At 36.4% G+C, this 25,761-nt stretch overlaps 2 protein-coding genes across 2 annotated transcripts in view; both read left to right on the plus strand.

The window, feature by feature from the left end:
• Positions 1-6,004, plus strand: part of hoxc4a (homeobox C4a) — a 9,589-nt gene extending 3,585 nt beyond the window's left edge. Inside the window, exon 2 of the mRNA XM_019126130.2 lies at positions 1-6,004. This exon is cut by the window's left edge and continues 1,247 nt beyond it. The gene's annotated coding sequence lies outside the window, so the exon portion shown is untranslated.
• Positions 6,005-13,013: 7,009 nt separating this feature from the next.
• hoxc3a (homeobox C3a) lies at positions 13,014-16,044 on the plus strand. The gene is given in 4 exon segments (XM_042713571.1): positions 13,014-13,481; positions 14,640-14,862; positions 14,864-14,915; positions 14,917-16,044. Coding segments are annotated over 4 exon segments (789 nt in total). The 5' UTR covers positions 13,014-13,081; the 3' UTR covers positions 15,031-16,044.
• The last annotated feature ends 9,717 nt before the right edge of the window (positions 16,045-25,761 follow it).

Below are 25,761 nucleotides of genomic sequence, written 5' to 3' on the forward strand. Positions count from 1 at the left end.
CGAGTGGGGTTGCAGCATTCGTTCTTGCAGAAAATTAATAAGCCATTTTATTTCTGCCATACTACCTCTAATATCCAAAATACAGTCTCTCATATTTGAGCGGTCAGGTTGTGTATGGGTTAGCATGGGCTGTGTACCCATCACTTTCTCACGTATTCTTTTAACGTGGGACATAATTCGGGCATTTTAAGTAGGGACCTTATCGCTTTTCACTCCACAGGATGGCTTGTAATTCATTACTGTTTTCAACATGGCTGAAATGTCTCTAAAATTAATTCCAGTATTCAAATATGTCCTGCATTGCTTCTACTTTTCCACTATTGATTTCGAACCTTATCAAGTAGAGATACAAATGAAAGCAATTCGTTTTATTTGGATAAACTAAACAGTAAAAAAAATTGGAAGATATTTAGAACATGAAAATATGTCTAACATTTTATGGACTTAATGAAATATTTATTAAATGTTCTTAGTTTTGTTGAGTTTAAATTTAAAAAATCATTTGAAATTCGTTGGTATTTAAATTAATGCTAATTTATCTTGATATATTCGGTTGAAATATAATAGCCTATGACAAGATTTATTACAAAATAACCATTACTAAATACGATTGCAAAAATACGTGTTATGGGATAAGTGTGTAAAGAGAAAAAGGCTGTGAAATCGGTCAGTCCGATATATTATATATATATAATTTTTTCTCCTTTTTTCTTAATCCTACTACCTCAGTTTTTGAAAGTTCTGATTCAGGCCACTCCTCTATGTGTACCATATTGTTATTTTTTAAAAAGTGGCGCTAGAACCTGTTCTAAGCAACGTCATAGCCAAAGCAGAGACTAGGAGCTAGACACAGGACCAAAATCTGCACGCTGTGGCCTTGCTTCAATGCTGCTCAGAACGCTCCCATATGCAAATTAGTTCAAATTTCATTGTGACGTTTTTGTATTTTTCTAAATGCACAAGAATATATTAAAATTTAAATATAAAAACACTTAGCGTCTCTATTGATATCAGTTCTCAAGAAAAGAAAAACATGTACAGAAAATAAGGAATGTGTTTGATTAATTGTAAATCGGCCTGACTTGAATGAAGATTACACAACGGCTTGCTAAGTGGGGGGCTGAGAAGCACAAAGGAGTGAGTCATTTTAGACCATCAATCAAGTCCGGCAGCAATAGTCAATTGTACTTCTAATGTATAAAGTTGTACAGGCACTTAATAGTGCACAAAAGCGTCACTGCAAAATATGTTTCAGCGGATAGTTTGTCCAAACGTAAATGAGAAGAAAGGTACTGGCCATCGTCTCAGCCTGGCCATGACTTTGGATAGGCACTTGAAAAGAGTAGGTGCAGAACTGCATTCAGGGACCATTGACCGAACAGCAGAGAGAAATGAATGTGAACGCCTAAATCGTAGCATCCCGGCAGTCTCTTTCGAGATGCTGTCGCCTCCATGTCGCGAGGCTGAAAAGGTACTTTATTGAAGTTTGTGGCAACTAAGAAAAGTCGAGTTCAATTTGGGGACACATTTTCTGTCCCATTAGTTTCGTTTCAGCCGGGTCGGGCGACCTCTCCCACCCCTTGACCCCACTGGCTCTCTCAACGTGTACCTTCTGTGTGCACCCTCACAGGCTTCCTGGGGTTCCACCGGTGCTCTTGCTTTCATTGTGGGTTTTTGCTTATATTCATGTGGCAGTAGAAGAAGGACATCTGAATGTGTTTCTCTTTTGTTGCTTTGCATCGTATGACCTACGAGATCGGTGAACTCTGGGACGAGGCTCTTCTGTAGCGTGCGACCTTGTAACTTTTTCTTAAGGGGCATCCATTTTCGAGCTGTTAGTCTCTAATCAATGTTTCTACCATCATCTAAATGGAATAATTAAAAAAAAATTGAAAACTTTTTTTTATTATTATTATTATTTACAATTAAGACAAAATAGGCATAGTGTTATAAAACAAAATATCTAACAAAAGTGGCCGAAATATATGTATAGCCTATCCATGTGTACAAACAGATTTTTGTTCTGACTATTAAATATTTAATTGCAGGTTTTGTGTCAGTCAAACAGGTATGGCAGCTTTTAAAAACACATGAAATCTTGTTTTCGTGAAACGAACAGCAGTGAGATTTTTGAGAATCCTTTTCTCATGGGGAGCGCTGCTATAATGCTGAATGACTGACATTGTTTTAATATATTTCTGACATTCCACGGCAGATGTAACGCAGCTTTTCTGTTACGAAAAAACTTTATATAAAAAAAGGCTATAAATAAATCATGTTTGACTTATATTGTACTAAACTAATATTTGCATTCATAAACTAAACAAACTGTATTGTTTAGGAGACAGGAGATATATGTATGAAGTCATCGCAGGAGTTTTGTGGCTGCTTGCCAGCCAATAAACTTTCATACAAGTTTCATTTTTACATGTATAAATATTTATTTAAAAAATAACTATTATGGGTGTATCCGAATTTATGTTGATTCTGTCGTATTAAATATTATTTTTTACTTCAATAAACCTTTTTTTCCAAGGAGTGTTGGCTCCTTAGAACATAGGCTACTCTCAGAAGACACTATATATGTGGCTAATATCAAAAATGTTACATTAAAACTTTATTTAATTTCAACCTTTAGGTAAATCGTTTTAGTATTTGATGAAAATTATATCTTCAGACACATTACTTTAGTTCTCTGTGCTGCAATGCTTATAATATTATTTTATTTTGCTGATAAATAAGATGTAGTCTAATTAGGTGACAAGTACAAATAATTCCAAATATCCTAACTTTTCTAAATATTTTAAGTTATTAGAACATTGTTTTATTAGATTTTCCCACTATATTTGACGACGCTATTTAAGAAATGAACCGATAGTTGCAAATACAGTATAGGCTTTCTCCAATACCTCATAATTGATCCCAAGTTGCACTAGGCCCTGTTTTCCAATACAGTTACAAATCACCCTCTAAAGATCGTCTTCGCTTGTGTCGTATATTATTTAATGATGGCAGTGTACCGTTTCCAAAACCAGCATAGGTCGTTTGTTATAAAATAAAGTGTAAATACAACTTTTAAATTAAAACCTTACAATATAACCTTACAAAAGGCCAACTACAAAAGTGAAAATGTCTACAGTTCATTTGCTGTAAGAAATAAATATGAATTTAATGCCAATATATAAATTATTTATTTTCATATTTATATTCCTTTAGAGTGATAATTATTTGTACATATGTTAGCCATATATGTATTTACATAATTCTATATAGATAGATAGATAGATAGATAGATAGATAGATAGATAGATAGATAGATAGATAGATAGATAGAAATATAGCTAAGATTATATTATACATGTATAAATATAAGACTTCAGTAAATATTTCAGTAATTATATTTATAATATAATTCAATTAATGCCAGCATTATACCAGATGCTATCTGGCTGTGGTTAACCTATAACACTATACTTGTTAGTCATAAAAATCATAGAAGGACAGTGCAGGGCTACAATTACGGCCACGGCCCCGTGCACCGAGGTGTACGTTTCTTTTTATGCGTCCATAAATCAAAAAGATGATTGAGGGTTTGCCCTGCAGTACAAGTAGTGAGTGCCACGCTGCACAAAAACTGTTGTGCTTAGGCTTTTGAACCTGCCCTTGTAGGAAGAAGAGGAGGAAGAGACAAGCAGGAAGAGCAAGAAGATCATCGTCTGCAGACACGCACCAAGCGCTTAACACAAATGCATTCATTTATTGTTAAACATAGGTGTGGTCGCAAATTCACTATTTAAGAAATATAATCTCCATATACATTCATTATCTAATGTTGTAATGTGTCGTCCGTAGACTTAAATTATAAGGCATTAGCCAATACAAAGGAACATTTTTTTCTGAATACAGTTACAATTGTTAATGCTTTCATTATTGGTTCATATTGACTTTTGAAGTGTTTGCAGTTGCACAGTATATTGTATATTGTGTCAGTGTTTTTTATTAGCTCTATGCTACTGTCCGACTAGTGGTTTTAAGTTCTCATTAATCTACGTACGTATTTACGTGGTACTCAGGTAACGAGGCTTTCGGGGAACATACTTTAATTTTAAAGTAGACTAGCCTAGCACTTACACAGCACTTAAGATCTGTTTTCGAGCAACCGACCCAGAAACAACTCTCCATCTCCTCACAACGCATACAAGTCCCACCATGTTAATTACTCCACAATACATTTAATTATTATGAGAACAGCTGATTGTTTCTGTCAATGAAGAAGTTAAAAACTAGTAACAAGTCATCTGTTTGAATTGGACTAAGTTTTTACAGCTTACCACTTTTTATATTTGAACAAATCTTTTGACTTGCCCTTTCGTTTACCTATTCTAATATCCATAATCATAGTGCATTTCTTGTACAACATTTCTTATTATATCATACTGAACTATGACCAGCCACGTTTTAATAGGCTATACATCTTTCATAATTGAAAAAAAAAACCTCAATAAATGAACAAAAAGAAATTGCCATTATAAGATGGGACCACGTTGTTCTGTGAAGTACTGAAGGCATTGTTATTTTGCCTTTTTATTCTAAAATGCATTTTTTTGATCAGCTCTTTTTGTAAGATAAGCGTCTTCTCAAAACAATTAAGTTAGTGATCAAAGGTGTAGGTTCTTAGCATTGTTACTAGGTCCTCTGTGTAAACTGAGCTGTGGAGAACGATGCAGAAAGGCTCAGAGTTGAATCGGGGGTCACCATGTTATTTTCCAGAAATGAAGCAGTTCTAACACTGAATATCCGTTCGACACATGAAATACATAAATACAGTTTTTGTTCCAGAGATAAGTATTCCATTTTAGACTCTAACCATGCCTTTGACTTTTCCACTTTTTGTGTTTGTTTTTTCACATTTTATGCTAAACGCAGAGCATGAGCGAAGAACAGTGTCTGCATTGCGCTCAATCATAATCTTTGTTCTGATGTCTTGCCCCTTAACCTTTACACTCAATATGACCCCAAATGCAACGCTTAATGGCCACCCAAACTAAAGCAGACCGAGAGAGAGGACACACAATAGAGAATAGCAAAATTGATTTAAAAACAAATACATGCCAGAAACTCTAATAATAATAAATGATGGAACAAAATATTTGTAAGTAAAAAAAAAAAAACACCATCAAAAGGTAGAAAAAGCTCAGTCACTTAAGTATAGGTTATTATTTATATTAATAAGGAAAATAAATTTGCCTGGGCAGCTACAACATCAAGAATTGTGCACTCAAAAAAATAATTTCTCTCAAAAACCCATTAAACAACACTCATAATCCAGTCACACGCAAAGCATAGTGGATACATTGCTTGGATACAGAAATACATTAGCAAGCCCATAAAGTTTGTGTGACCATGTGCTGAGAACACGTCTCAACTTCTGATTAAGTGTAAAAGCAGAAACCCTACGCCTAAATACATCGTAAAACGATTTTACGAATCATCTTAGAATTATGGGCTATTTCCCCAAAACACTGTAAACAGTAGCATGTAAATCGTCGCAGACCGACCAGTGTTCTGGAAAAATTAGAGCACTTCCATCGTGAAAAGTCATTAAAAGTCACCTGCAGGACAAGCGCAAAATTACAGCTAAACTTGATAAACTTACGTGATTGTTTAGGAGTTCACTATGTGACTTCAGTATCAGTAGCCTATACATTTATGCTTATTTATGCGACCTGCAAAGACTAATTAAATAAATAAATAAATAAATAAATAAATAAATAACACAGAAGACCGTGTTACCAAATAAACACCACCTAAAGCGGTAAGTGAAAACCCGCTTACATTTTTTTTTAACCGCAAATATTCAGTTTTGCACTATGTCTGCTGTGGAGATAAATTAGCCTAGAGGCCTACTGAAGCTACTGGTGAAAGTTTTGGCCATCAGTTCATCTGTGGATCTAACAAAGAACAACCTGTTTGCTGGTTTGAAAAGAGTCGTTGCTTGACGGTATAAAAAAAAAAAAAAAAAAAAAACGGGAGTAATTTTTATTGAGAATTTAGATTATTTTCAATAATGTGTGACAATTTTTTTTTTGTGAACAATATATATATATATATATATATATATATATATATATATATATATATATATATATATATATATATATATATATATATATATACTGTATATTTATTTATTGATGGATTACTGAAGGCAAGATAGATAAGTGTCTGATGAAAGAGATGAGTGATCTTGTGATCGGTTCAAGTTGCCAGGCAACAACCTAAGAGAGTCGCTTTCTGAATAGAACATCCATTACCTCTAAAAGTTCATGATTTTACCGAGTTACAGATTGAAGCTACAATGCGTAACCTGTTTTATCGAATTAACCTGTAGTCTCTAACCCAGTCTCTGTCTATAAAGTCTCATTACAATGAAGAATGGCACAGGGACAGTTTGTTAAGAATGCAAAACTGAGAATGGTCGCCATATGGATGCATCTCCGTTTCTCTACATCTGTTTATCTCTCTTTTTCTATCTCAGTCTTACATACTTATATCTCAAGTAAGTTTGTAAATGCCATATGATATAGAGAAATTAATGTAAGAGCTAAAGGACACACGTCAGAGACTTTCCTCATTTATAGTCACAGACATCATTACAGGTTCCATGGCACGTATCCAAAGCAAACCCTTTTTCAAAGCTCACCAGTTGCACAAGTTAACAAACAAACAAACAAACAATAAATAAAGTTCACTAAATTCAGTGCGTTATTTTCACTCATGTCAAACTGGTTGACATACCCTTGTAGCCTAAAAGAAAGACTCCCTTGCTGCAACTGAGAAGTTCCCAGTGTCACGGTATAGATGTACAATTGTGTATTGAGGCTTTTGTCCAGTCCTCCGGGGTGTCTGCAATGTGTCTAAACATATTCGGTCATGAGGAGGTCACTAGACGCGCTGCTGCGCCGCAATGATTAATGTCATCTTTTCTGAAGAGAAATAGCATTCGTAGATTAACGTCTTCTGTACAAACGTTCAATATATGCAAATATGCGTGTTGGAAGATTGGAAGACTTCTAGTATGCTAAATCCTATTGAAATTTTTAAGTAAATAAAGACACACTGACTATTAAATCCTTGCCAAATCGGACCACATTAGCCTGAGAGTAGTCCAATGACTTTTAAACAATCACTCATGTTAAGAAAAAAACGTTAGAAATAAAACATGAAACTATCCTTTCAAAATTGGTCAACTTCAGCTCATGAGATCGGGTTATCTTAGGAGGAACAAAGAGAAAAGTCCAATCACTTTTAGACAATCATTCGTAGTTAAAAATGGAAACTTTAGAAATAAAATATGAAACTACGCATTTCAACATAAATGCAAACAGGGCCTCTAGAAATTCTTAGTAGCAGGTAGTATAATTTTGTTTTAGAGTTTTAATCTCTCTTGAATGTACAGAATACATAAGTATACTTAATGTGGCACAGGTGCGAGGAAGTTATGAAGTTAACCTGAAACCACTGCCAACAAGACAACTTTATAGAAATTGTACCACGTGTGAATTGTATTCATATTTCAGGTTTCCTAATATTATGTTAAATAGTGGACTGGATTCATGGTTTCATGACACTGTTGCACCTTAAATTAAAACAATGTAAACAATATACAGTCGACACTAAGTCGAAATCATTTCTAAGTTTTAGGAATTTTTTGAGAGATCTCTCTAAATTTCAGTCGTTTTATTTAAGTTCAGATTGTTTATAGCAACGCAGCTAGGGCTGCGAAGATAATAATCTAGTCTTTGCTCCTCAGAGACAGACCCATTTGTATGCATCGTTATATCAACAACATCCTCTGTTCATTAAATCCTTTCCTGGATTTACTCTCTTATCTGTCCTATGCCTAAAAACACCATTAGGCTATTACTAATGTTTATTAAAGAAATTAATCCGTTGAGATGAAAAGATTATGATTTTATGAAATCCAAAATGTCTTGTAGATTTGGATATGGACATATCCTTCAGTTCATACGAAAGAAAATATGAGAGAGAGAGAGAGAGAGAGAGAGAGAGAGAGAGAGAGAGAGAGAGAGAGAGAGAGAGAACTATTCACACCGTATCGATATTTGTTAAAAGTCTTTTATCACTCAAAGTTTTAAAAAAAAATTTCTCCAAAATTTTAGATTATGTCTTCAAGCGTTGGAGCGGTAGAGAAAGCAACAGACAGCTGTATGCACCGGTCCTTTGTGCCTTCCATTAATTTGTTTATTATTTCCAACACTTGCCTCATTGCAGTTTTTATTCTCTTTAGAGAGCCTGTTTTTGCATGAAATGGTTAAAGCGATGTTATTATCGATGTTTTATGCAGCTGTTTGTGTCAGCAACCACAAGAGCGCAGAAGGTAGGGAGGAATTATAAAAAGGTTGACACCCAGAGCGACCGGCGCGCTTTTGTGAGAGAAAGAAAAATGATTTATTGCCAGCAACGTGGTTCAAACAGAGTTCACTGAGAATTGTAGTGTACCGGCGGAGGCGCTGAGTTATGGTCTTGCTGAGCCACTACATCAAAGATTCCTTTTCAGATTTAGTGAATGGACCCAGCGGCATGAGACAAGGGAACAAACTTACTTTAATTAGAAAATTCCCAAGATCACAGGCGATTTTCAAACAATAAGGGACGAGTTTGAAGTGCAAGGGGGGCCATAAAATAAAATAGCTTCCACCACCACTTCCAAAAATATTAATAGTAATAAAATGCTTCGAAATAGTTTAAATAACATTTATTGAATATCTAATTCATATGTGGATATGGAATGAGTACACTTGGGTTCCTTACACACTCGGGCGCTGTAATCTTTCATGTTAATAGCGCTGCAGATCGGCAGAAGCCGGACTTGTAATATGCATAGTGAATGCTTCTATTTGACAAGGCTCGTGACAGCAATTCACTGAACTCAAAATAACTCAAAATCTTTTTTGGAAAAAGATTGATTTTAGCCTTACAACCGAAGAGCATAGCCCCATGGCTCCTTGATATTCATCTTTAATAAACAGTATATGAATGGTTATGATTTGACTAGTTAAACCATTCGAAATGAAATGCAAGGTTTTCAAACTGCAAACCGTCATTGTTTTAATACAGTCCAAAGTTATCTTAATACGTGCGAGGACTGAGATGACCAATTTTCAAAAACATAGCCTACCTGGCCAAATTGGCAGGCCCTTTGTCGTCTCAGAAACTTATTGAGAGCTGTGTATTATTATTAACATTCACAAAAAAAAAAAAAAAAAAAAAATCCTGCAAGAGAGAGAGAGAGAGAGTGAATCGTTGAGACTATCAGTCTTTGTCTTCGAAAGTACGTTAGACATGTTATTGATAGTACTGAGTGTCTGAGTAAATACTCAAACAAGACATTGTGGAGAGTAAATGAAAAGGGACTAGTCCTTGGTTTTCAGTCCTTGTGCACAATTAATCACTAGTGCGAGACAACTGCTGTCCACAGCTTATGTAAAGGAAGGGGTGGTGTCTTTTATGTTCATTTCAGACTGGGGATACTAACTTATTTAAGCGTGACTGGTTTATGTATTATGTTATCGGCAAGACGTCGTTTTAATTAGCAACTGGCAAAAAAATGAATTCTACTGTGTGTTCTGTAGCATTGACCCTCTTTCCTCTACCAACTTAGCTTTATGACGTCAGAGGACAAAGGCTAATTCTATTCCGAGTAGAAAGGTTTTGAGATCAATTTGTAATTATTTAAAACTAGGATACTTTAAAAACAACAAATTACCCGACTCCAACACGTTTCTTAAGACTTCACCATTGCCCTAAAATGTCGTGCTTGCGCCAAATCCTAGCTGTTCCTACTCTTTTCCCTATTTATCAGGATGTTGTTTTAAATAGACGACAATGCGATTCTTACTACAGACGATGAACTTCAACATATTTATTTGATTACCTTTGACAAGGAAATGCCATCTCAGCGACCATTTTCTTACATTGTCAGTAAACTGGAAAACGAAATTATCATTTAACTAAGATTATTTTTGACATGCATTGTCAGTATACAGCACTGACCGTCAAAATCCCTTTGTTTGACCACACGCAATGATTATCTTGATGTTTTTTTCGCCAGGTAAAAATGATCAGAAATCTCAAAACGCACAGGGCCGGGTTTCCCGATAACGATTGATCTTAGCGCTGAAGAGCGTTTTCTACGAGTCATTTTAAGATCGTTCGTTATTGTTTCACGTGCGTTTCCCAAAAATGCACTTAACACAATCGCACAGCTGTGCTTTAAGTGCTACTTAGGAGTCCCTATCCGTTTGCCAAGTGCTGAAATATCACCTTATAGAATAGTTAGTAATTGTAGTAGCCTACTACACGCTCGTTTATTGAAATGTAAACCTAATGCTGCGTTCTAGACAGCTCGGAAATAATACCTATAATACAAAATTATTATAATACAATATTATTATATTATAATTTACATAATAATATACTTATATAAATATATACATATATTATAGTACTACAGTATATAATATAGAGACGTTATTTCCGGGTCCACTACATTGCTGGTTTTCGTGCACGTCAGCAAGTCATTGACAGACCCCAAACGTCATTTAATTTAGACCAAGTCTTTGAAGCATATTTCCTACATTATTTCTTTTATTCGTTTTTTTTTTATTTATTTTTCAGTCATTTAATTTAGATGTGTATTTCTATTTTTTCTGCCCTTTTTAATTAGAAAATTTATATATTCATTTTGAAAAAAAAAAAAAAAACAATAACAAAGATCAAGCAATAAAGTGTGTAATAAATCACATTGCACTTGAATAAACTTAAAGGTGTAATCTGCCGATTGTCCTACAGGTGACCGCATGAATAGGGCTTTACGATTACTCCAGAGCACTCGTAGATCTACGATGATTTTCAAGTACTACTTAAGTTACGATGCTTTAGGAAAACAGACCGTAATATAAAGATCAGTCGTACGATCGTTTTTACGAACTTCTTGGCCTTACGAAGCTTTTGGGAAACGCAGCCCTGGGCCGGGTTTCCCGATTGATCTTAGCGCTTAAGAGCGTTTTCTACGAATAATAATACGATCGTTCGTTATTGTTTCACGTGCATTTCCCAACAATGCACGTAAAGCAATCGCACAGCTGTGCTTTAAATGCTACTTAGGAGTCGCTATCCGTTTGTCAGGTGCTGAAATGTCACCTTATATAATGCCTCGTATTTGTAGTACACGATCGTTTATTGACGTTAACCTAATGCTGCGTTCCAGACAGACAACTTGGATATAATAACTATAATTCAATACAATATTGTATTATATTATAGTGTATAATATTTTGCTTTACATAATAATATATAATGTACTTTATATACAGTATAGAGAGAGAGAGAGAGAGAGAGAGAGAGAGAGAGAGAGAGACATTTTTTCCGGGTCTAATACATAGCTGGTTTTCGTGCACTTCAGCAAGTCATTGACATATTTTTCCCCCAGTCTTTGAAGCATTTCCTACATTACTTCTTTTATTCGTTTTTTCGGTCATTTAATTTAGATGTTTATTTCAATTTTTTCTGCCCCTTTTAATTATTTCATTTATAAATTAATTGAAAAAAAAAATAAAGAACACGAGTCATAAAGTGTGCAATAAAGCACAATCAAATCCTTATATTATAATGACATTGCACTTGAATCAAATTAAAGGTGTAATCTGCCGATTGTCCTGCAGGTGACCGAATAAATCTGTCTTCTTACGATGTACTTAGGGCTTTACGATTACTCCAGAGCACTCGTAGATCTATGATGATTTTCAAGTGCGACTTAAGTTACGATGCTTTTGGGAAACAGACCTAATATTAAGATCAGTCGTACGATCTTTTTTACGAACTTTTAGGCTTACGAAGCTTTTGGGAAACTCAGCCCTGGTGTCCTGACATTTTATCCTATTTCGTATACAGCGCATGCGCACATCACTATTACGTCCATTTTCTCATGCTGAATAACATTTAATGTATCTGCTTTACTGTAAGGGTAGGTTTAGGGTTGGGATAGGTGTAGTAATTATGTGTTATATTCGCGGTTGTAGCTAGAAGGAATACAGCTACAACCGCGAATATAACACATAATTACTGTATTTGCATTACTGTAAAGGTAGGTTTAGGGTTGTGGTAGGTGTAGACGTTAATTAACCATAACTCTACAGTAGCATTTTTCGTTGTCGAATTGTACTGTCCACTGTTTTAATGGGAGGTAGCAAAATCTGACAGGGTCGGACACGGAAATTGTTTAGAAACACCAGTAGTATTGGACAAAGATCAATTTAAAGTGTGCGGCAATTTCTTTCACCACGCAGAAACGTTGTTTGTTATCCTTTTTACAGAACATGACGATAAAGACAATGTACTGAAATAGTTCTACATGGCTGTTAACGAAAGATTAAGAAGATTTTCTTTAAATATTTATTTTAAAAAAATCAATACAAGTATGGAGCTGTTGTCACAAATGTAAAGCCTCACATGAAGAATTATTCAATCACAAGACAAAAAAGTCGATTATTTTTTAATACCTACCGCAAGAGGACTGAAAAGCCAAACAATAAAACAAAAACACAAAAATAAAAGCATTATCAAATAAACTAAGTCAACACTAAGCAATACACTATCCCAACACAAATGAAAGTCTTTTCTCTTGCAAGTCTTTTCTCTGTCCAAATGGGTCTCTTTCACCCTCCCACCTCCCAAATTACGCTCTCTCATCTCTGTAAGCACGGTAACAGTGTAATGTATGAGCCCTGTTCATGGCTTTTCGTCTGTCCACAGAATAATCATTCGAAATTGCAAAATAGTCGAAGAATGTGGAGGAAAAATGAATCCTCGTTTGGTTGCTTTCGAGCACTTTACAACTCAAACAGCGAGAGCGCGAGACTATTGGAGGAGGCCATCACGTGACTACATTGTTTACCCTTGTTGGAAAACAATTAAAGACGGCAGTGAGTGTACTTTTATGTCTTTCCTACTCCTTTTGTGATCGATTATACAAACGGAGTGATCAGGGCGGTAAGAGATGCAGAAGAATTCGTTTCACGAATTTCATATTAACAGTGCTTACTTGAACAAGACATGTTGCAATAAATCTCATGTTTGTTCTATGGAGCAACATTTCTCCCCTTGTGCTCTGCAGGAGAGCAGTTCTTTGTGGAGACAACATGCTGAAGAAAATTCATCAAAACATTATGAAGGCCATATGTGGAACTTTCAAAAACTCTCTCAACATCCCTATTCATTCTCTGCTGGTGTCAAGCAGTCCACGAATGAAACGACAAACTCCTTGGACCGGGCGAATGCAACGGAAAGAGACGAAGGGAGCAAGCTGTCAACTTCCTGCTTTTCAGCCAAGAAGCACCCTTGGATGAGAGAGACACATACACCTATAAACTTCAGCTCCATTAACGTCATGGAATCAGGTGAGAGAACTCGTTTTTGGAGTAAATGAGATATATTGAGTTGTATTGCTTAGAAACAGGCCTACCCACTTAAGATTTAGTAGTTAATGAATAACAGCTGTGTCATATTTAGTTTTATGTTAATGTGATTTGTCACTTTTAGACACTAATGTCAATGACAGACATCATTGTGAACTACAGTTATTAATCAATTATTAGTGTTTTCCTTTCTTCTTACATAGAAAATGAACCCCTAATTACAGGCAACATTTCAGTCTGTTCATTTCCACAAAATTCATGTAAGAATTCTAAAACTAAAGTTTCATTGTGTTCGGTAATTATTTCAAATATTTTTATCAGTCCAGTCCATCAAGGTTAATGTGGACACATGGCTATAGTAAACACAAGATGGGGCAAATATGTTTTTATGCTCATTGACAAAAACACAATTACAACATATATATTAAGTATAGGGATTTTGTTATGCTATCTAACAGTACTTCTACTGTGTGAAAATATGTCCTTTTCAAGTTAAAAATGCATTAGCTGCATACAAGGAAAAAAGAAGAGAACTTCTAAGAAAAGTAATATTTTCTAGAGACAGCCAGTCGTTCTGTGAACTTGATTAAATTTAAACTTTTACTAAGGAGCAGAATAATAAAAGAAAAAGTCTACCGTGAAATTTTTATATTGTCTGAGGCTATGATTTTCTGGGTCACACATATAAGACAAATTCATATATTCACACTAGAGAATATATTCTCTATACATATATAACAATTAATAAGATGATAGAGCAAATATGATTGTCAGCTTATATGTGCAGAAAGGACAATATAAGAACTTCTGTTGATAAGGAGGACAATGGATGAAAATAAAAATCCCCACACAAATCATTAGGAATCTAACCACAGAAGAAATCATATGAAATGGATAATTAATTTAGTGATTAGTCTACCAACAGTGGTCTGGCCAAAGACAGTGCGCTGGATTCTCAATACACTGATTTATCACTGGGGGTTTAAACTTGCAGCTACATAGGCATAGGCATCAAAGAGATTAACTCTGACATTATGCTGTGCAACATAGTTAATACTCTAAACCTGAGCATCGGCCTATGTTTGACAGATCTTAGACCTGGTGTACTTTAACATTTCTGTATATCTGAATGTTTTCCAGGTGATTCCAGGTACAGCAGTGGTGAAGTACAGAATAGCAGCAGCTGTTCTAACAGTAAACGGGCACATGCAGCGTTCACCTCCTCCCAGCTGCTCGAGCTGGAGAAGGAGTTTCACTTCAGCGCTTACCTGTGCCTCAACCGGAGACTTGAAATGGCTGCGCTGCTGAAGCTCACTGACCGCCATATCAAAATTCGGTTGCAAAACCATCGTATGAAGTGTAAGAAAAGAAAAGTCAACGTCAAAGTCTTCTTACTCCTACCTGGAAACAGGTAACCATGCCCTTTGTGATTAGTGGCAGTACAACGGATTCCCCAGTGCCATTAAAATTCCAGTGCCACTATGAGAGAACATCAATGTCTGGTATAAACTGTGCGCAGAGCCAATGGTGAAACAGGAAGTCCAACAGCCAGGATCTTCTGCTTTCAGAATACAGCTGTCAGCCCTAAAATATCACTAAGGCATGATTCACATCAATGACTGAAATGTCTTGGATAACTGAAATACAAATTCTCCACAAAATATGTACATGTTCTGTCACTGACCAGTTTTTCCACCCATTATAACTCTCTTTGACATGATTTATATTTAAGGAAATTGAAGATTTATTCCTCTTAGATAACGATTTATATGAAAATGTAACTTCAAAAGCTAAGTTTGCTCTGAACCAGATTACATGTTATCAGCTAGTACATGGTAAATCAGAGTTAGTCTCCACTGTGCATAAACCACTGTTGTAATATCTTTGTAGATTTATTGCACACAGATCCAGGCTCACTTGTACAAGTTTATCTCTTGGGCACAGAAAATACAATTTAAAAAGGGCATTCAAGACTTTGAATGGTCATTAACATCCCCTCAACTTTTGTAAGTGCACAACATTTTTGTATTGCTCTCAGAATGATATGTTATTTTTCCCATGGCATGTGCTCACACTTTTAACTTGGAATGTTTTTGATTATAATGGCCAGAAATGTTCAAATATTCAAACCATGTTGAATTCCAAAGACTTGCTATCTTACTGACAATGCTCTACTCTGAGTTTGACTTTACACAAAGTTTTGTTTTCCTGTTGATACTGAAAGTATACTGAATTTATGGTGTTTTGACTGACAAATGAATAAAGCAACAAAACAGGATTAATTCACTGTCACAATGCTAAGTCAATGTCAGAATTCTTGCTTTGTTAATGTTTTGATTTGGTTTTACCTATTCATTTAGACTAAAGTGTAAACAAGACGGAGCTGCAATGTAAAATATGTTTATATTTCTAGATCTGGCCACTTTTATTGTAATTTGGTCCTATCTGATTAAAAGCATGCATTTTGAAACTGCAAAGTGGTTGCTTCATTCAAATTAAATTTCTCTGGATAGTTAATAAAGGTGACTGTATTGCATGTAAATGACAATGTTGTCATTCTTGTTTTGCAGCTCTTCTTTGTTAGTTTGGTATTAAAAAACAGCTGAAAACAACTGAGAGTGAATCTTAATTTAGCTTTAAAATACTTCTGTGGATTTTACTTTGATACTTTTTGAATTAGGCAATACTGTACTTTGTATTCTTAAAACATAACGTTACATATATGCCTTCCTCCGCCTCCGCCTCCCAACCTCGCAACATTAATCATTTAGACAAGGCGCTCTCTCTCTCTCTCTCTCTCTCTCTCTCTCTCTCTCTCTTTCGAGCAGCTTCACAACCACTCAACCCGCTGGGCCTAACGACAGGCAGTGGGCTTCTCTTCCAACCTTCCAACATGCTCTTCTCCAGTACGGGAGCTGAAACACAGATTTGAAGAAAACAGATCTGGTTTTCTCCTTTTCCGAGTCTATTATTACATTTGAGCAAAACTGGACTACAGCAACGTTAGCAGTGAAGAAGCCAAGGCTTGTGGGCACCGGCCATGGCAGGGTGGGCGATAACTCATTTTGATTAATTATGTTTAATTAGGACGTCGCCGTGTGTCATTTTATAAGCTAAGCACGGAACAGCAAAATCTACCTTTTCAAAAATATTAACTTCAGCTGAAATTTGAACTAATTGAGCAATTTCAGTTTGGCCAATCTCAGTCATTCTGTATAAATCAATCTAGACCCAATACAATTAGTAGCCTAACTTTGTAGCATTGAGTGGTTCTGTTCCTAGAGGGTTTGAAACCACTGGTTTAACTAATTTCAGAACTATCAGCAGCACTGCACAATTAATCATAGGTTTAACTATATTCTCAACCTTGTTTCCGTTTATAGATTAGATTTATAGAATGCAGCATCTGTAATCAAGAGGATGGAAAAAGCCTTTCATTCCATTCATTCTGATTACAGGAACAAATGATTCTGTAATGAATCGTTGAGGCTAAATCACAGCGCTAAATAAATAATCTGATACTGTAATTCACAGATAAGTACACGAACATATACTAGTGGCCGTGAGAGAATGGAACACCGTCTGTGCTGTACTGCTGAACTTACCATTCATCACCATGTGGCAGTGTTCCATATGCAAAATAGGAGTTGGCCTCCCGGTGGCCCCTTTAGTGCAACTAAATGGAATGCTGAGTGCTTTGCTGTATTTAAACTGGATCTAGTATACCGGCTTAGTTACACATAATGTAAAACTTCTAAACAAGCAGAGAATATCAGTTTAAATGCTCTCAGTAAATGATTTTATGTCTAGTACATGTATTGCATGTATACAAATAAAAACTTAATAAATAATATTTTAAAAATATATATTTTATAAAAATGTAAAAATGTTTATATTTAATATTTTTAAATATATTTAATATAATATATAAATATATAATATATTTAAATATATATGCTTTAAAACTATAAATATATAATAACATTATATATGTGTGTGTGCGTGTGTGTATACAGTACAGGTCAAAAATTTGGAAACATTACTATTTTTAATGTTTTTGAAAGAAGTTTCTTCTGCTCATCAAGCCTGCATTTATTTGATCAAAAATACAGAAAAAAATGTCATATTGTGATATATTATTACAATTTAAAATAATTGTTTTTAAATTTATTATACTTTAAATTATCATTTATTTCTGTGATGCAAAGCTGAATTTTTTAGGATCATTATCACATGATCCTTTAGAAATCATTCTAATAAAAAGAAAAATTATCAAAGTTGGAAACAGTTCTGCTGCTTAATATTTTTTCAGAACATGTGATACTTTTTTTAGGATACTTTGATGAATAAAAAGTAAAAAATAAAAAAATAAAAAAAGAAGCTATGTTTTTAAAATATAAATATTTTGTAATAACAATATACACTACTGGTCAGTAATTTGGGGTCAGTAATTTTTTTTTCTTTCTTTTTTTTAAAATAAAATCAATACTTTTATTCAGCAAGGATGTGTTAAATTGATAAAAAGTGATAGTAAAGAAAATATATTATTAGAATATATATTATTATAATTTTTTTTTATTTTGAATAAATGAAGTTCTTTTTAACCTTTTATTCATCAAATATATTAGACAGCAGAACTGTTTCCAACACTCATAATAAATCAGAATATTAGAATGATTTCTAAATAATCATGTGATAGACTGGATGTTACATGTGACACTGAAGGCTGGAGTAATGATGCTGAAAATTCAGCTTTGCATCACAGGAATAAACAGTTTTTTTTTTAAAAGTATATTCAAATAGAAAACTATTATTTTAAGTTGTAATAATATTTCACAATATTACTGTTTTTTCTGTATTTTTGATCAAATAAATGCAGGCTTGATGAGCAGAAGAGACTTCTTTCAAAAACATTAAAAATAGTAATGTTTCCAAACTTTTGACCTGTACTGTATATATATACATATATATATATGTGTGTGTGTGTGTGTGTGTAATTGTAAAATGCAATATAATAAATATATTGCATTTTTTTTATTATGTATCATATAGAAATATACACATACTTATATACATACATACTCCCCAAAAATAAAATAAAATCAAACAAAATATTATTCTCTGCATTTCTCTATATATACATTGTCCCCCTCAATGTCTATGTTGGATGCGGTGTTGCATGAACCAGCTTATCAAGATTAAGTCATATGAATTATGAACAATGACTAAATTATTGTAACGAGAGAAATTCAGTAATTGAAGTTCAAAGGGGCATGAGAGGTTCACGCACTTGTTATTAGATTGACCACTGAATAACATTTTATAATAGACGTCTTGCAGTGCTTGCGTGATGCAGCCCCAGATGGGAAATTAGCCTGTAAACTAAGAAGGATCCAGATCTAATTCAAACAAAGCACTGTATGAGCTTTAGTTCACGGTAAAGAGAACAGCACAACGAGTCCACTACATTCCTAAATCCATCATTGAGCTCAGAATGTAATTAATTTGCAGAAAATCAGCTGCAGAGAAATTCCTCTTTGTGTGTTCAAGAGAAAAAGATTTACTGGACTAACTTGAAGAGAGAAGAAGAGAGAGAGATAGATGGAGGCTGTGTTGGATTCTTTACATTCTTGTGTGCATGGCCTGACCAGCCATGATTTACGAGCACATTAAGGAGCATTACACGACCCCTGGCAAAGATCACAGAGGATGAGAGAGCTTGCTCTGGCCACTCACACAATAAAAAGACCTATTTTTAGGCATTTAAAACCACACAGAGTGCACAGCACAAACTCTCCACACTACATGACTGAATTGATCCAAAGCTGTCTTTGATATAATTCAAGTTCCTCTTCAACATGATATATATGGGCTAACAATGACAGATATCCATCGCTGATGCACTGCTATAAAACATTTAGAAAGAAAAAAATAAAGCTATGAGATCATGTCACCTCTTTTTGCCTATACTGCAAAATATTAACGTTTTACCTGATATTGATATTTCATTTCTTGCTATGGCCAATAACAGTTAAATGACTGATATTAAAATTCTATATCCAAGGTATAAATAAACATTGGGGAAAAAATATATATTATTTTTTGGGGAAAAAACAACTATGAATAGCTTTAAATGCTACAAATGATTTCTGGAATCTCAAAAGTAATACTTATATTACAATCCCAACTCCAGAAAGGTTGGGACGTTTTGTAAAATGCAATAAAATGTAGAATCTGTGATTTGTTAATTCTCTTTAACATTTACTTAATTACTTAACTGTCCAACTTAAATGTATTTTGTAAATATAAACAAATTTAGATTTTTGATGGCTGCAACGTACTCCAAAAAAGTTTGGACAGAGGCAAAATAAAAGTGAAAATGTTATAGAATATCCAAATTAAACTGTTTTGACACACATTAAGCAGGTGAACTGGTAATAGGTGAGAGTATCATTTTTGTGTATAAAAGGAGCATTTCAGTCTTTTCAAGCAAAGCTGGATCATGGCTCATCAGTTTGTGCCAAATTTCATGAGAGAAGTGTCAAACAAATCAAAAATCACATTTCTCAGTTCAAAATTACAAAGAATTTAGGTCTTTCACCAACTATCATACATAATATTGTGAAAAGATTCAGGGAATCCAGAGAAATCTTAGTCTGTGTAAAAAGGCCATGTTCAGTTCATGTTCCTATTATTATAAGGGTTGTACAGCTATAATGTTGGTCTTTAAAATTGAATTGAGGAGGCGTGGTTTATTCAGTGATATTAAATCAGTTCAGTTAGGGAACGGCAGAGTGAAAGTAGTGGTCCTGCAATCTCACCTGTAAAGCAGCAAAATAAGGTGTAATTAAGTGTCTTTCTGTAGCGCCTTCACTTTGTGAACTGCAGGGGAGAATATTGTAATCTTGATTGGCTGTGGGTGGGGTTTAATTATCCCAAACTTCTCGTGGAAGTTTCAATGTGATGATTCTTAAATGTTTGTCATTGGAAAATGTGAGTTTCATTTCAGTGTTCATTATATTATTATTATCATGACATTTATTCACTGTTTAACTTGATGTTTTGCTGCTGCATTATATTTACGTAATATGAGTGCGTAGTTACCTGATTAAGAAAGATCTTAGCGGTGAACATGATCGCCCATTATGTGACTGTAATGACTCAGCATTTCTGTTGTGTAGCTAGCATTCATGCCACATTTATGCAGTTTTCTGTTACTGATTAAGTTTATTTTGTCTATTGTAGAACCATTTTCGAGAGTCATACAGATCAACAGGATAAATATTCAGTACACATCATAGACTTGTATACACTGGTATTTGTCATCTCTGATGATTCATTGTGCATCAGAGGACCTGGGACTGCAGCCTAAAGACCAGTTTCATATCGCTTTCCTGACATCTGACGTCTTAAAGGGACTGTAGAGACCAACACAGACTGTTGCAATAATTGTTTTTCACTACCTAATTGTGAGACCAGCTTACAAATGTATTCTTAAAGCTTGCATCTGTCAAAATAATTCCTTTATTTGTTTATTGTTTTGCGCAGACCTACGCTCTTTAAATGGATGTTTTCTTTGGATTGTTGTGATTTCTTTGATTGTGAATATGTACACAGTGTATATGATTATTGCTATTCAACATCTTAAAGAGTAAATTAGTACAACTGACTGCTCTTCATTTCTCTCGTAGTCATTGGACGTCTACTGTGGAAACTGACCCTCTGAGATGGATGGCACCGTAATAGTAATTTGTGCAATACCATTCCTTTCAAACATTTGATGGTCCTTCAAGCAGGATGCTATAACCGTCTCAGCAATGATGTCCAGATTCAGAGAGAAAATGGTAGAGGATGAGATGGAAGGGCCATGTAGAAGTGCTCGACAACCATTGTATCTTCATGACTATAGCCCCTTTCACACTGCACGTCGGACCCGGCAAATTGCCGGAACATTGCCCGGTCGACTTCTGTGTGAAAGCAAACACGTCCCGGGATTGATTCCGGGATTGAACCCGGGTCGGGGACCTAGTAACATTGCCGGGTTCAGTCCCGGAACGAGCACTGTGTGAACAAAAGCCAGATCTAATGCCGTGTCGTAGTGATGACGCGCATTATCGCGCGACTCTTTTAGCGTGTTATGAAGGCAGATCAGCGTTCGCGATGAAACAAATATGTGCAAACTGTAACGAAGCAGAGATCAGTTAGTTCCTCACTTTCCGCGCTGAAGCTGAGTTTGTTCACCAGCTTCAATGAAAGTTAACGTGCCTAGCGTTTTCGACTCGTACATTACATGTCACACCCTGATATCACGTGTCTTCACGGGACCTTTACGGTTGTGTGTGAACGCACGCACATATTCCGGGTAATCACTGGCAGTGTGAAAGTGCAAAATCTAGCGACCCAGGTACAAATGCCGGGACACATTACCCGTGTATTTGCCGGAATCGCAGTGTGAAAGGGGCTTATGAGTTAAGTTATCTTCAAAGACACCTTACATTCGCAGATGAGCAGGTTGATGCTGTAAAAAATGCTAATGTTCTCTCTTGTATTTGTGAAATGAGAAAGGAGAGCAAGCAATTGCAGCAAGATGTGCAACATGTTTCATGTATCTCGCCTCTTAGCCAAGCTGCCTTTCGACCTAAGAGCCAACTTTAAGAGATTTATTAACCCTCTTCAGACTCCAATTCCTTCTGTGCTTGATTTGGCCGACTGGCTTGAATATGAGGTTTGTGTGCAGGTAGAGGGAACTTGGTACTGTACCTACCAAGATCATGATACGCTTAGTCCTCGCAAAGATAAGACTGGATTTATGGCTTGAAAGGTGACTACTGTCCTGCATGGGGTAGAGCAGAAGGGAGTGTCAGCAGAAAATTCAAAGACAGGGTCAGTGTCCTAAGACAAGATGCAGGAGAAGCCCAAAAGTTCCTTTCTGCGATACCATCCAGCATTACATGAATCAATGCTCAAACTTTAAGCCCTTGAACAAGGAGCAGGTCGAAAACTGGAATAAAAATGGGCAACAGATGCTGGAGATGTGGCTGAAGTCATCAGACCTCAAAGTGTACCTTGAAAGCTAAGTGCAAGAGATGTGATAGGAGACATCTTGAAGTTCTTCATGATGTTAATGGCAACTCTGATTCGAGCAGTAAAGGTAACATAAAAGAGGCAGAAGGGAGTGCCCATCCAGCAAGTTCCACTTCCCAGACTTTGTACCTTGACTGCACCACAAGCGGAAAGCAAGTGTTACTTAAATCAAGTCGGGTTGTGATTCAGAATGGTGACAAGTCACTAGAGACCTATGTGGTACTGGATGACGGATCAGAGAGAACGATTCTGCTGCATGAGGCCGCTCGACATTTAGGCCTTTAAGGTACAGTTGAAGACCTAGCCCTTCATACTGTGAAGCAGGAGGTTCACACCATCTGTGGAAATTCAGTGTCCTTCTCTATAGCTCCAGCCATGCAACCTGGCAGATCATTCCAAATTCATGGAGCCTTTACAGCTAAAGAGCTGGATCTTGTCCAACATACTTATACCATCACTGATTTGCAGCAAAATTATTGCTACCTAAGAGATCTGGCCTTACATGATATCAATCAAGCACACCCATTCGTGCATATCAGTTCAGACTATCCCCATTTGATCATGCCTCTGGAGCCTGTGAGGTTGGGACCTAAAGGATCACCAGCAGCTGTGCGTACAAGACTTGGGTGGACATCAAGGTTCCTATGTCCTCGTCTTCAGCCACAGGAATGTTTCTTTGTTTCTTGTGGGCCATTAGAGTTAATGTGGATGGAGTCAATTGATACGCTACACCATTGCTCTGGAAAGAGTCACTTCCCCCTTTGAATGAGCCGAAGGAAGCTGTCCTTGCTCTTCTATGTAGTACAGAGAGACGATTATCCAGGGAGCAAAAAATTGGCTGCTACTTATAATGCTGAAATTCAGAAGTTTTTGCAGGCAGGCTACATCAACCTCTATCATCTGAGAAGTGTGGAGTGAGTCCTCATTCATGGTATATACCACACCATATAGTCCATCATAATGGTAAGGACCGTATTGTATTCAATTGCTCTTTTGAGTTCCAAAGCCATTCTCTAAATGAGCCCCTCTTACCTGGGCCTACTCTTGGGGGAAGCTTATTGGGAGTACTCCACTGCTTCAGGGAGCACCCTGTCACTGTTTGTAGTGGCAAAAGAGGCATGTTTCATCAAGTTTGCCTCCTTGATGCAGACAAGCCTTTCCTCAGATCTCCAACAGTTTATCAGTGGGAAGTTTTGCCTTTTGGAACCACATGTAGCCCCTGCTGTGCTACATTTGCCCTTCAGTCGCATGTAGGGAACTACCTTGAGCCCAGAGATGATGTGCGTCAATCTGCTGAAAAACATAACAAATTCTATATAGACAACTCTCTAAGAAGTGTCCTGAATGAAGAACAAGCCAAGAAACTAGTAAACAAATTACAGCACCATCTAATAGAGGGTGGATTTGAGTTGCAACAATGGGCCAGCAATGTTCATATGTAATTTTCCACTTTCCTTCTGAGCTGAAATCAACGAGCAATGAGGTTTGGCTTAGTCAAGAAATGGCTAATCCCCAGGAACGTACCCTCGGACTGATATGGCACTGCAAATCTGACACTTTGGCATACAAGCCATACCAAAAAGATGAATAAGTGAGTAAGTGACGTAACATACAGCCAAGTATGGTGACCTATACTCAGAATTTGTGCTCTGCATTTAACCCATCCAACGTGCACACAAACAGCAGTGAACACACACCGTGAACACACACCAGGAGCAGTGGGCAGCCATTTATGCTGCGGCACCCGGGGAGCAGTTGGGGGTTCGGTGCCTTGCTTAAGGGCACCTCAGTCGTGGTATTGCCGGCCCGAGACTCAAACCCACAACCTTAGTGTTAGGAGTTAAACTCTCTAACCATAAGGCCACGACTTCCCCATGAAGGTGAAGCCACCATGCGCAAGATCTACCGCACACAAGTGGGGTGGGGCCGAGAGTCATGGGAACGGAGCGAGGATGGTGGAGTTAATGATAATGCGTGTCACCTGTGCCACTCACTGGTCTCAAGTCCCACAGAGGAGCTCTGGAAGGATAAAAGGAGGAGTGACGACAGTGTAAGACGAGAGCAGTGTGTCTTGCAGGTGTCATACATTATCATTAATTCCTCTGGCTTCGCTCCATTCCCACAGCCAACAGCCAAACCACACCCTCCTGATTTTATTGCTCATGGGGCAGCATGACTCCTCCCTACCTCAGGTAGTCTATCCTGAGTATGATCTTCTCAGTCGGAAGAGGTGGAGACACAGTCAGATTCTCAGTGATCACTAATGTGCATGACTTTCTGCCAACATTACAGGCATGTCAGAAATGAAACTGTAGTTCTTATAGTTTACATTTATGCATTTAGCAGACGCTTTTATCCAAAGCGACTTACAGTGCATTCAGGCTAACATATTTTACCTAACATGTATTCCCTGGGAATTGAACCCACAACCTTTTGCGCTGCTAAAGCAATGCTCTACCACTGAGCCACAGGAACACAGTTGATGAGCTGATGAGTTAATGAGCACTTGCCGAGAGCACTCTGGTGCATGGGTACAGTTTCATCCATCATTCCTAGCTCTGATGGTAGAGTTAGAACAGCTGTTGTTAAAGAACATACACTCGACCAGTTGCTTGATTGATTTGACTACCTGCTTTACCGCAAGATACAAATGTTACACAGCAGATTTGGACAAATTTGTCTACCAAATTTGGGGGCGACTGTAAAAAAAAAAAAGCCCATGTTCAGTTTGTGTTCCTTGTATGATAAGGGTTGTACAGCTATAATGTTGGTCTTTAAAACTGAATTGAGGAGGCGTGGTTTATTCAGCAATCGCGCGTGAGTAAATCAGTTCAGTTCGGGAATGGCAGACTGAAAGTAGTGGTCCTGCAATCTCACCTGTAAAGCAGCAAAATAAGGTGGAGTAAAGTCTCTTTCTGCAGTGCCTTCGCTTTGTAAACTGCAGGGGAGAATATTGTAATCTTGATTGGCCGTGGATGGGGTTTAATTATCCCAAACTTCTCGCAGAAGTTTAATTTGTGATGATTCTTGAATGTGCGTCACTTGTCATTTATTCACTGTTTAACTTGATGTTCTGCTGCTGCTCTAGTTACCTGATTAAGAGAGATATTAGCGGTGAACATGATCGCCCATTATGTAACTGTAATGACTCAGCATTTCTGTTGTGTAGCTAGCATTC

The sequence above is a fragment of the Cyprinus carpio genome, chromosome A23 (assembly GCF_018340385.1).
Source record: "Cyprinus carpio isolate SPL01 chromosome A23, ASM1834038v1, whole genome shotgun sequence".
NCBI lineage: Eukaryota > Metazoa > Chordata > Actinopteri > Cypriniformes > Cyprinidae > Cyprinus > Cyprinus carpio.